We start from the raw sequence: 12778 nt of genomic DNA, 5'->3' as shown, positions 1-12778 counted from the left end.
AGGGGAGATTGGCCACATGCTTATAGTTTATGAGCTGATACGTGAGTATTAGGCCTTTTGTGGCAGCAGCTTAGGTACCACTTCCTTTGCAGCCATTGCCCTGGTTCACTATTCCCCCACTATATTCAACCCCATGCCTGGAGCCCAAGGCTCACTACATCCTAGTCCTAAGAGTGGCTCTCTACAGACCATAGTCACTCTGGGAGAAGAGCTGGAGGCCTGTGGGTGGTATTACCCATGGAGGCGATAGAAAAATACCAGGACCACAAATCTCAGACAGAGCATGGAAAACCTGAAACATCTCCAGAAATTTGGTTCCTGTTCTCCTACAGGAGACAACACTCTGAAGGAGGTAGGCCAGGGACTTCAATTTCCATTTCAGTAAGGAGGTTATTGAAGCCCAGAGAAGATGAACGCCTTGTTCAAAGTGCCACAGCAAACCAGACCTACTTTATACACCATGGCGAGATATAATTCCTACCATCCAGATCACTCAAAACTGGAATAGATCGAAATAGAGAGACTTCTAAGGTGCTAAGGAAATTCCCTTTGGGTCAGTGTCCCACAAAGACAGGTTGGGATGGATGAGAGATAGATAGATGATAGATAGATAGATAGATAGATAATTAGATATAGATATTGTCTTTCCCCCAATTCTCCCATACCCTTTAAGGCACACTTCAAGTAACCCTATATAAAGAAAAATTACCAGAGAGCCTAAAGAATGGATTTGGATTTGTGTACCTCTATCTATTTCCCCTTCTGTCTCACATACCTGTTCTCCTAGAGGTTTTTTCTTCCATCACTAATTATCCAACACACAGCTTTCTTGCATTTAGACCTTCAAAGCAGGTACAGAGATGGCATCAAAGAGGGAGTCTGGAGGCGTTGGTTGGTTCCTTGAAAAGGCTGTGGAAGTACCCTTGATAAGAGGGGTATGCGCGCACTCTGTTGAAATACCAGCTGTGTTAGTTGTCAAGGAAGTTCCTGAGCCATCCAGAGCCTTTTTTCATCAGGCCAACCATGTGTTCACCTTGCCCCAAAGGTCAGAACTAATATTAACAAGCAACTGCAGAATGAGGAAATTAAAACCAGCAATGTAGACAGGCAAGATCTGGATTTCCTCGGGGCTGAGCTGCAGGTTGGTCTTCAGTGTAAACGGGCACGCTCTCTTACTAGACAGTGATTTGGCAATATGAAGCAAGAGCAATAAAAATGTTAATTTCCTTTGTCCTAGTTATCCCACTCCTGGGACTCAATCCTGAGCCAATAACCACCAAAGCATGAAAAACCAAAATTTTTACTTTGATTGTAGAGCTATTTAGCTTGATGGCAACAACTGGAAGGTAACCTTAAGTCTTCTTGGAGGAAAAGCAGCTCTTTGCACCTTTTATGCAGACATTGAGGATGATGGCTCTAAGGCTATGGAATTCTGGGGAAAAAATTATGCTTGCAGTTTGGAGTGAGAAACCTAAGAATGCAAAGCCATGCTTTTCCTTGGACATTAGGCATGTCTATTATTCCCATTTTTGTGTTGTCAAAAACAAGTCACTAATCTGTTGCTTTTGCATTTGCCCTGTGTTTACTTATTCCCTTAGAAAATAGTTATCGACTCCTAATATATGTTGTGCCCTAGATTAGAGGATGGGGCTAAAAGATAAAATCAGGTATGGTCATTGCTCTATGGAGCACCTGGGTGGCTCAGTCCGGTAAGTGTCTGCCTTCCCTAAGGTTATGATCAAGTCCCACACTGGGCTTCCTGCCCAGCTGGGAGTCCACTTCTCCCTCTCCCTCTGCAGCGCCCTCTGCTGCTCCCCTGCTTGTGTGCACTCTCTCTCCCTCATAATTTTTTTTAAAAGACATGGTAATTGCTCTCAAGTTGCTGGCAGTTGTGTGACAAAAACAGAAATCAATGGTAGCTGTGCATTCAGATAAGTGCTGTGGCAGAATGGACCAGAGGGTGCTGTGGGGACCCAGAGGAAAAAATCTAACTGGGGAGGTGTGTGGGTGTTAGGAAAAACTTATTCAGGAAAGTATTCCTTGGGCTGATTAAGATAGGCTTTGAATTCTGGCTCTACCACTTCTGTGCGACTGGGGTGAATTCACTCATTTTGTCATATTTAGCTTTAATACCCCTTACAGGGTTGTCCAGAGAATGAAACACATAATGCATATGGAAAAGCCATGGGGTACATTGGGAGACAGTGCTGCTCTGGAGCTTGGGTAGCCCACTTAAATACCCTGGGCCTCGCTTTTACTCATCTGAGCAATGTAATTCCACTGGAGCACTTCTTACTGCTCCCTCTAGCTGCACAGTTCCCTTCGAGCTTCCCCTCTCCCACACAAGCACTGTTACAGCGATTACTCCCAGGATGCCAGAGGCGCACTTGGAGGTAAGGTCAGTTGCACTGGGGGCGGGGCTTCGGTTGCCGCGCGGTTTCGTATAAGGTTCCGCGGCTTAAAAAGTGGCGAAGCCCTATCTGGAAGTAATTGGAAGCAGAACGGGCTCCCGTGAGCCGCACGTAAAGGCAGACAGACTCTGACGCTTGGGCCACTTTGAGCGGGAGGAGGAGGGGCCTAGGTGAAGGACTTTCTCTTGCATTCGTTCCTCCTAGGCGTCTGCACCACCCCATCAAGTTCCGCTCCTCCCGCCAATGAGAACTGGGGGGATCGAAGCCCCGCCCCACTTGCGCCAAGAGCTTTGTGGCGCGCAGGAGAACGCATGCGCTAATGCATGCGGAAGGCGGGATTTGTCCCCTGGGTTGGGCGCTGACTGTGAGGTGTTGTAGTTCGCTGTTGAGATGTTGAGGGTGGTGAGCTGGAACATCAATGGGATCCGGAGCCCCCTGCAAGGGATGGTATACGAGGAGCCCAGCAACTGTGCCGCCATGGCCGTGGGGCGCATTTTGGACAAGCTGGATGCCGACATCGTCTGCCTTCAGGAGACCAAAGTGACCAGTGAGCGCTCAAAAATCCAGGATCCCTATCATACTTTATCTTTTACACTAACTTTTGTCCCCTACTTAATCTCATTTTACTTCACCATTTCTCTATCCGTAGAGTCCCCTCCTCCTCTTAGTCCCAGTTCAGAATCCTGATCTCCTCCCCCTAAACCCCTATTTCTCACTACAGCTTGATGTCTTAATTCCTGCTTCATCTCCTGTCGTCAGCAGAGCTTTAATTCCCTAACCCGTGCAACCTTCATCCTGGCACAGATCCCTTAATTCCTACTCATTCTCCTGCCCCTGCTCAGTACCCCGGATTTCCTCCTCGTCACACACTGTCCAGCTTCAACTCCCAAATTAGATTCCCCAATTCTCTTTCGCTGCCTCGAGCTCAGATCCTTTAATTCCCACCCCATCTTTGACCCCAGCTCAGACTCTCTGATTTCTTCCTTTTTACTTCACCATCTCAGATCCTCAGGTCTCCCCTCAGATCCCCTAGAGCTCTACCACCATTTCTCCTTCCCAGCCTCAGAACCTCTTATTATTTCTATCTCATGTCCCACGCAGAGATTAGATCCCCTGATTGTCTCTCTCTCCCACCCTAGCTCAACAACCCCCATTCCTTTCCTCTCTCTTACACCCCCCTCTAAGACCCTCTAACAACTTTTTCTCCATCCCCAGTTTAGATCCTCTAATTACCTCCCTCTCCTACCTCATATCCCCAGCTCGGATTCCCAGTTTTCTCTCCCATATTCCATTTCCCACCTCCAGCTCCGTCCTTTCACCTAATCACTAGCTTCCTCCCTCCTAATTTCCCTCCTCCCATTCCATAGCCTTCCTCCTTCTTATTCTTATATCAATTCCCTCTCTAGTCCCCACCTTTCTAGTTCCTCCTCTAATCACCGATACTTCCTTTCCCTCCCAATTCTGGCTCTGATGTGTGCAAGGAATTAGTCTACGACTTCGATTCCAGACCTTTGTGTCTGGGGCCCTACCTTTATCTTTGACACAATCTTACATTTTTTTTGTAGGGGATGTGCTGAGAGAGCCTCTGGCTATCATTGAGGGCTATAACTCCTATTTCAGCTTCAGCCGCAACCGCAGTGGCTATTCTGGTAAATGGGGCTTTCTGGGAACTGTAAATTAGTGATGGCGGCAGGTTGGGGGTGAAAGGGTTTCTAGTATTGAATAAGGTAATAAGAAACTCAGGTTTTTACTTTTAAATTTCTTTTGAAGTTACAAAGCTGCTTTTAATACTTTGGGGTGAGTCCCACAGGAATAAACAAACACTGGGAAAGGGTACCCCCATGGCTCCCAGGATGGCCCAGGGGTAGAGAGGCTACCTGAGGGGAAGGAAGCACAAAAGGGATCCACTGCAGACTTAGGGCAAAAGGAATGCCATTGGTGCTGGGACCTGTGAGCACTACAGGAGAAAACATGAGCATGGTGGGCCTGGCTCCAGATACACAGGGGAGGCCTAGAGGCTTAGACATGAGGCCTCAAAGCTACTTGGGTTCCTCCTTCTTGTTTGCCTTTTTCTGCTTCTGCTGAACGATCTCTTATTCCCTCTGCTTGCACATATCAGCAGAAAGCCTGTCACCGTGGTACTTCCCCTTAAACTAGTAGCTCTGCTTTTTCATATTCTTCTGGCGGTTGAGCTAACACTGGTTACCATGGGTCATGGCGACCGCAGGAGCTCTGGCCTACCTCTGTTGCATCCCCTCACTCTGTCTGATGTTGCAGGCCCCCAGGCTTTTAGTCCACAGAACTAAAAGTCACATAAAGCTATGTGAAGGATAGTTTTTATGTGTAAAATTATCCTATTTGACTTGGGAAGCACAGTCATGTGGTAGTTAATTGTATGAGCTCTGGAGCCAGACTGCCAGGGTTTGAATCCTACCTCACTTCCTTGCTGTGTACCCTCTGGCAAGTTAATCAGCATTTTTATGCATCAAGTTTCTCAGCTGAGAAATGGAGATAATGCTTACCTCCTACAGCTAGTACGGGCATACCTTGTTTTGTAATTATGTGTATGTTTATATATAGATATACGTATAAACTTAAATGTAAATAAGTATGTAACAAATATATGAATTTATATATGTGTTAAGCACTTTATTATGTTTTACAGATATTGCATATTTTATAAATTGAAGGGTTTTATGGCAACCCTGTATTGCAGATGTCTTGACACCATTTTTCCTGCAACATTTGCTTACTTCATGTTTCTTTGTCACTTTTTGGTAATTCTTAGAATATTTTAAACTTTTTTTTATCATATTTGTTATGGTGATCTGTGATCAGTGCTTGCAACTTCCTGAAAGCTCAGATGACAGCATTTTTTAGCAATAAAATGTTTTTTAATTAAGGCATACACATTTTTTAGACATAATGTTATTGCACATTTAATAGACTACAGTGCAGTAACAACATAACTTCTATTTTCCCTGGGAAACCAAAATATTCATTTGACTTGCTTTATTACAATATTTGTTTTTTTGGTGTTCTGGAACTGAACTCGCAATATACTGAGGTATGTCTGTATAAGGATTAAACAGATTAGTCCATGTGATGATAATAATAGCTAACACTTTTTGAGCACTTACCACGTGTTCATGTAAGACACTTAGACTAGTAGCTATTATTGTTCTGTGGCTTTTTAATTTTTTAAGACTTTATTTATTTGACAGAGAGAGGGAACACAAGCAGGGGGAGCAGCAGCAGGAGCAGGGAGCCCGATTCGGGGCTCCATCCCAGAACCCTGGGATCATGACCTGAGCGGAAGGCAGATGCTTAACTGATTGAACCATCCACGTGCCCCCCTGTGGCTTTTTTAGATGAAGGAACTGACATTCCAGGATTTGAGTAGAATTGCCTCAGTCTATCGGGAGCCATCCATGGCCCTGGAGTTGAGAGAGTTGCTGTACTAGCCACACTAGATGAAGATGATTTGGGGGACCTATGTGGGGGCAATAAGCTATGTAATAGGCTATTATTGGCTTCTAGGCACATTCAGAGTATCCTATCTACCTCCAGGTGTAGCCACATTCTGTAAGGACAGCGCTACCCCCATGGCTGCTGAAGAAGGCCTGAGTGGCCTACTTGCCACTCATGATGGGGACGTGGGTTGCTATGGAAACATGGATGAATTCACCCAAGAGGAGCTTCGGGCTCTGGATAGTGAGGGCCGGGCCCTCCTCACACAACACAAGATCCGGTAAGAGCCCACATCCCCCTGTCACTGAGCACTGTTGCTTCTACTGTTAGTATGGTGATTCTGAAGCTCACCTTAACAAACATATATTCATCATGGAAAATGTCCCACATTTGCCTTTCTTGGACTCTAGTTCTGGCTGGGTTACTCACTGTGTGACTTTGGGCAAATCATGTTCCCCTGTGAGGTTTGAGTTCCCCATCTCTACAAAGGGGAACTGGCTGGGAGGTTCAGCTCTCTTATTACCACAGGCACATCAAATGCAACTTAGCAGCTCATTGCCCCAAGTTGCTGTCTTTCTGGATGTCCTGTTGTGAATGGAAGCACCATCACCTGGTTTACCTGGATGTTATCCTAGTGCCCCCTCCCTGCCTTACCTGTAGTCAGTCCCCAAGTCCTGTGCATGCCAGTACATTCATGTCTTTCTGTCCCCTTCACATCCATCCTACAGGCAAACATTAAGTGGAAGCCACGTGGTGTGGGGGGAAAGGAGGCTTGGAAATGACTTTTTCTTGTGTTTTGGGGGGTGGTCTCTTCTCAGCACATGGGAAGGGAAAGAGAAGACCTTGACCCTAATCAACGTGTACTGTCCCCATGCGGATGCTGGGAAACCTGAGCGGCTGTCCTTTAAAATGCGCTTTTATCGCTTGCTGCAGATCAGAGCTGAAGCCCTCCTGGCAGCTGGCAGGTATTGTAAGCCTGAGTACTTTAGCTTGTTCTAGGTGCCCAACCCATTTAGGTGTCAAGCTCTATTGGAAGGATATGGGATCTTTGTCTTTTGAGTTCCTTTATAGCCTTGTTGGAGATATCAGCGTGCCTACCTGAATGGGCTCTGCACTGTATGAGCTGTGAGGACAGGTAAAGTGATACAGATATGGGTTTTGTACTTAGATACCTCTAAACACCTTTCCTGGCTCCTTTTACTCACGATGAGTCCCGAGGTTAGTTCTGCTTTATTTTCTTTTGTTAAGTGAGCGTATGAATCCCTACTACAGAGTAGTTTTAAGGATGAAATGAGATGAAGAAGCTAAAGTGCCCAGGAGCAAATGAAAAGTCTTGTCTGAGGAAAGGACAGGAAAGTGAGGGTGGGGTAGAGTAATCAAGGGATACTTCCTAAGAGAAGTACCTGGCCTCAACTTTGCAGGACTAGAAAGATACCATTAGGTAGAGATAAGTGAGATGGTCATGTCATATAGGGAATGATGTCATCTTTGGAGATCAGGATTGGATTGGTCAGGTATAAAACTTAGCAATATTATGGTAAGATTGGAGCTGTGCATTGCTATGGGCTCCCACTTTGGCCTTAAAATGTGAGGAGGGGTTGATCTGAGTTCTTGGGCCTAGAGGACAGTAGATGGGCCAGGACTAATGCTTCCCTTGCTTGAGTGTCTAGTTGATAATCCCATGTCATGTTTTTTAGCCATGTGATCATTCTGGGTGACCTGAATACAGCCCACCGCCCCATTGACCACTGGGATGCAGTCAACGTGGTAAGGCTCTTCTAGGCCCCTTTCCTCACTTCCGACTGTAGTTCTGTTTAGCCAGCCAACCAATGCTAGATTTTGGGTCCAAGGGTAGCTTCCTTCGTGGAAAAGCAGAGCTTAGTTCGAAATAACTTCTCAAAGCACTGAAGATTGTTCATTCACACAGGAAACATTACTGTCTTGCCCTTGACTTGGTTATGAGCCATGTGCTGAGGACTCAGTTACCAGTCAGTTCTGGCTCTTGTCCCCTCAGAGGTTTCAGCATGGTGGGGGGGCGGTAGACTTACAACCAGCCAATTATAGAAAGATCTCTTCAGAGCTGAAGCAGAGATGGCAGTCTAGGGGAGCCTGGAGAAATGGGATTCCTGGGCCAGTCTAGACATTAGGGAGGCATCTGAAAGTAGTTGAATTTTTTAAATTAACATATAATGTATTATTTTTCTCAGGGATACAGGTCTGTGATTCATCAGTCTTACACAATTCACAGCACTCACCATAGCACATACCCTCCCCAATGTCCATCACCCAGCCACCCCATCCTACGCAACCCCCTCCCCTCCAGCAACACTTAGTTTGTTTCCTGAGATTAAGAGTCTCTTATGGTTTGTCTCCCTCTCTGGTTTCATCTTGTTTATGAAAATGGTTGAATTTTAAAAGATGAGTAAAACAGAGCTTTGGGGTGGGGGAAGCAAAGCATTCTAGCTTAAGCAAAGGCTGCAAGGTGAGAATTTGCTTGGTATGCATGGTGAACTGCAAGTACCATTCTTGTTAGGGGTTGACAGGAGAAGGGAAGTGAGTGGCAGGAGATGGGGTAGGAAAGTCCTTTGGGGGCCAGATTTTGAGGTCCTTGAATTCCACATTGCCTTGATCATTTCCCTAATACACTGTTTCCTGCTCGTGAACTTTATTTATTTTTTTTTTAAAGATTTTATTTATTTATTTGTCAGAGAGAGAGAGAGTGAGCGAGAGCGAGCACAGGCAGACAGAGTGGAAGGCAGAGGCAGAGGGAGAAGCAGGCTCCCTGCGGAGCAAGGAGCCCGATGTGGGACTCGATCCCAGGACGCTGGGATCATGACCTGAGCCGAAGGCAGCTGCTTAACCAACTGAGCCACCCAGGCGTCCCCTGCCTGTGAACTTTAAATACTTCCCTGTTACCTCTGCAATACAGAGAAAACATCTAGGCCTGGCATCGAAGGCTTTTTAATCTCCATTTCCATCTTCAGTACCCCTACATACTTTGTCCACCCCAGCTAGGTTATCTCCTCTCAGCCCATTGAAAAAGTTATTTTCATTTTTATTTTTCTCACTGTACCCTCTCTTTTGTTGTTGTTGCTGTTGTATGAACCTTTCATTTTTGAGTCCCTCCTGGCCAGTGGTTCTCATTCCCTGACAGCACATTAGAGCAAGGAGCTTTTATAAGAATGTTAATACCTTGGTGCCACCCTAGGGATGCCTGGGTGGCTCAGTTGGTTAAGCGGCTGCCTTCAGCTTGGGTCATGATTCCAAGGTCCTGGGATCAAGTCCCACATTGGGCTCCTTGCACTGGAGAGCCTACTTATCCCTCTCCCTCTGACCCGTTCATGTGCACGCGCTCTCTCTCCACCCCCCGTGTCAAATAAATAAATAAAATATTTTTCAAAAATACCTTGGTGCCACCCTAGACCAATTAAATTAGAATCTGTTGGTTGTGGGGCCAGGGTAGCAGTATGTTTTACAAGGTTCCAGATTGATTTTCTTGTACAGTCAGGCTTCAGAACTAGTGCCCTAGAATCTACAAACCAGTTCTCAGCTTGTTCACGAGGGGAGCGATCAGTAACTTAGGCTGGTATAGTCTAACTCAGCATTGGGCTTAGCTCAGAGAAGGGGCTGTAGGAAGAGTCTTTTGATTAACTTAGAGAAGAGCTACATAAACAGATGTGGCTCCAAGTAGGGAGAGTGAACAGAAATGAGATAATGAAAGAATGGTGGTGGTAGTGTGACAGGGAAGAGAGTGTACATTACAAAGTACAAGCCTTCAGTCCCTGCCTACCTTATTTCTTATTGGGCATTAACTCAGTCTGTTCTTTCTCCTTCCTGCAATAGTGTCATATAACTTTATGCCTTTTCTTCCTCATTCAGAACTATCATAGATCTCTCAAGTGCACCTCTTACGTTCTTCCTGCCAGGAAAAGACTAATAGTATCAGATCACATGACAAACACAGTCTTTCCAAAATAGCAGAATATGTCCACTTCCCAAAAGCCTGGCTTTTCTAGTCTTCATCTCCCTAAATAACACTATCATCTCCTTGGCTACTCCATCCAGAAGCCTGGGAATTGTGTTAATATTGTCTTTCTTCTCTACAGTACCCACAATCAATGGGTACTGTTGATTTTAGTTCAAAATCATCTCTTAATTTTGTTTTTATTTGTCTCCTCTGGCTCTACCCTAGTCTAAGTGATTATCATCTCTTGCTTATAGAGACTATGATAGTTATCTCCTGCTGGTCTGCTGGTCCCCAGTCTGGTCTCCCTTTGTCTTTTGAGTTCATGCTTCCTCTCTCCACAGGCCCATTACAGAGGTTGCGATCACAATTTATAACACCCTCTGCCTGGGTTGCTCCTGCTCAGCCTTAACTTTCCAGCTCCAGATCACTTTCTGAAAGGAAGCCTCATTGATCCCTTGGACGAGCTCAGGTTCCCACTTTGTCTCTAGTACCATGCCTGGCACATAATCAGTGTTGTTTAAACATTTTTTTCATTGAGTGAGTGGGTGGGCCAGATGGATAGGATGGATGGAGAAGCCAAAGGAAGTAATTAGGTATGGATTTCTGGAACTCCTCAGCTAAGGAGTTTGTGGGGGAGAGAGGAGATGGTCTGTGAGGCCTTTGACACCCACAAAATAAGCCAGATAGTTCTAGAGGGTTTAAATGAAAAGGTAGCAGTTTTCTTACCTCCTAATCCCAGTCCTACTTCCTAGAGATAACCACCTTTAACTTCCTGCTTTCCATCCTTTTGGTGAGCAGTTCTGAGAATTGATTTGATTAAGCAAACAACAAGCTTTCAGATTTAACATTTAATCCCAGCTCTGCCAGTTGTGGGCCATGTGACCCTGAGTAATAATCTTTTTTGGGACACTCACATTTTCTTATCTTAAAAATGAAGCAGTTAGTCTAAGTCTCTTCCAGTTTTAGGCATCTAGTTTTGCCTCTGTCTCATCCCTCTCCTTCTTCCCCAGGAATGCTTTGAAGAGGACCCAGGGCGCAAGTGGATGGATGGCTTGCTCAGTAACCTAGGATGCCAGGCTGGGTCCCCTATACGGCCCTTCATTGACAGCTACCGCTGCTTCCAGCCAAAGCAGGAGGGTGCATTCACCTGCTGGTCAGCAGTCAGTGGGGCCCGCCGCCTGAATTATGGCTCCCGGCTTGACTATGTGCTGGGGGACCGGACCCTGGTAATAGACACCTTCCAGGACTCCTTCCGGCTGCCTGAGGTGATGGGCTCTGATCATTGTCCCGTGGGTGCAGTCTTGAGTGTGTCCTCTGTGCCAGCAAAACAGTGCCCACCTCTATGCACCCGCTTCCTCCCCGAGTTTGCAGGTACCCAGCTCAAGATTCTTCGCTTCCTAGTTCATCTCAAACAAGATCCTGTGTTCAAGCAATCAACACTGCGACTCAGCAAACAAACCCGGATACAGATGCACCAAAACAAAGCTTGTGTGCGTTCAACCAGGCCTCGGCCAAGTAAGGCTGGCCCCAGCAGAGGCCAGAAAAACCTGACAAGCTACTTCCAGCCATCTTCTAATTGTCCCCAAGCTTCTCCTATCTCGGAGCTGCATAGTGTGGTTGCCCTCATGACCCCAAAGACTCCAGAAGAGGAGGTGATGACAAAAGTGGTGGAGGGGCCAGCCAGTACTTCAAAGGCCAAGGATGAAAAGGAGGTACGGACTTCTTTTTGGAAGTCTGTGCTGGGGGGGCCCTTGCCCATGCCCCTTTGTGGGGGTCACAGGGAGCCATGTGTGATGCGAACCGTGAAGAAGCCAGGACCCAATCTGGGCCGCCACTTCTATATGTGTGCCAGGCCCCAGGGTCCTCCCACTGACCCTTCCTCCCGCTGCAACTTCTTCCTCTGGAGCAGGCCCAGCTGAACCAACGCAAAGTACAGATGTCTGGCATGGTCAACCCTGTACATAATCTGAAGCTAGCTCCCTTCTAAGCTGCCTCTTTCTTCCCCAAGGACGTCTCCTCCTCTTCCACTTTCCTGACGAACCTTTTTCCTCTTCCTCTTCAAGCCCTCTCTGATTCTTTTTCCTGCCTGGCTCCTCCTCATTGGTGAGCTTCTTATTCCTTAATGCTGTGACCCAGTTCCCCACTCCACTTCCTACCTTCCTGTCAGAAGTGCACAGGAACAAGTTACCCCAGGAAGTTGGTTTTAAACCCTTCTCTTTCTTGCTGAGAAATATATCTGTGCCTGAATAAAGTCTGTATTTTTGTTTTAGTACATAATGTCATGTAGACATTTTGGATGTGCTTCATGAAGTTGAGTCAGACATTACCTCAACACTAGGTTTAACAGCTGCCTGTAGCCTGATAATACAACTTCTAGGAAGGGGGGAAGAAGGAGGAGTGGTACTACCATAAACGTGCTCTGTAGAGTTGTAAAGATTCCCTACACTGCTGAGGTTAGATCAGCAAAAGAGGTGGCTCTGGTGTGTTAGAAAGCTCAGGTGGGTTGCATATCCTTAAACCAGCTCTTCCCAACTGCTGTGTCCCACAGCTGCTACAAAATGGGTTATAGTGGGAAGAAATGGCCCTGGAGTTGACAGGTAGAACACAAATGTCAGCAGAGAGTACCTTCTAAGGAGGTAGTATCATTCGTTCACCCAGGTGCGCCATGCAAATGTTTTCTGTGCACTATGACCTGTAAAGATTGGGAGCATTTCCTTGAAAGAGTTCGTTATAGCCAAGTATTTTTCCTACCTTGGAAAATAGAGCTGGTAGGTCCTTTCTATAGGGTTTCCAGGTTTACCAGTGAAAAGTCAATCCCTCGATTTTTGTTGAAACTATTGGGAAGGAGCCATTTCAAATAAACCTGCTAAGTGTCTCAGCTCTTCGTATGCAATTCACTGTGTAGTTTTTGTCTGCCATCTTCCTCTTT

The 12778-nt window shown here is 46.1% G+C and overlaps 1 protein-coding gene and 1 pseudogene across 2 annotated transcripts; one reads left to right on the top strand and one right to left on the bottom strand.

Moving 5' to 3' along the window:
- The first annotated feature begins 2716 nt into the window (after positions 1-2716).
- APEX2 (apurinic/apyrimidinic endodeoxyribonuclease 2) lies at positions 2717-12742 on the top strand. The gene is made up of 6 exons (XM_082717770.1): positions 2717-2958; positions 3977-4060; positions 5982-6162; positions 6701-6847; positions 7580-7649; positions 10860-12742. Exons 1-6 carry the CDS (start codon positions 2802-2804, stop codon positions 11766-11768), a joined length of 1548 nt encoding a protein of 515 aa, XP_082573896.1. The 5' UTR covers positions 2717-2801; the 3' UTR covers positions 11769-12742.
- Positions 4196-4627, bottom strand: LOC309856609 (annotated as a pseudogene). Its single transcript has one exon. The product of its transcript is annotated as an uncharacterized misc_RNA (transcript).
- Positions 12743-12778: the final 36 nt, after the last annotated feature.

Source organism: Mustela nivalis (genome assembly GCF_964662115.1).
Source record: "Mustela nivalis genome assembly, chromosome: X".
NCBI classification, from domain to species: Eukaryota; Metazoa; Chordata; class Mammalia; order Carnivora; family Mustelidae; genus Mustela; species Mustela nivalis.
This window is presented reverse-complemented; position numbering and strand designations above follow the sequence as displayed.

Coding starts and splice junctions, on each gene's coding strand:
- APEX2 (XM_082717770.1), top strand. CDS start 2,802: ATGTTGAGGGTGGTGAGCTGGAACATCAATGGGATCCGGAGCCCCCTG. Junction 2,959..3,976: donor TCAGGAGACCAAAGTGACCA/GTGAGCGCTCAA, acceptor TTTTTTTTGTAG/GGGATGTGCTGAGAGAGCCT. Junction 4,061..5,981: donor CAACCGCAGTGGCTATTCTG/GTAAATGGGGCT, acceptor ATCTACCTCCAG/GTGTAGCCACATTCTGTAAG.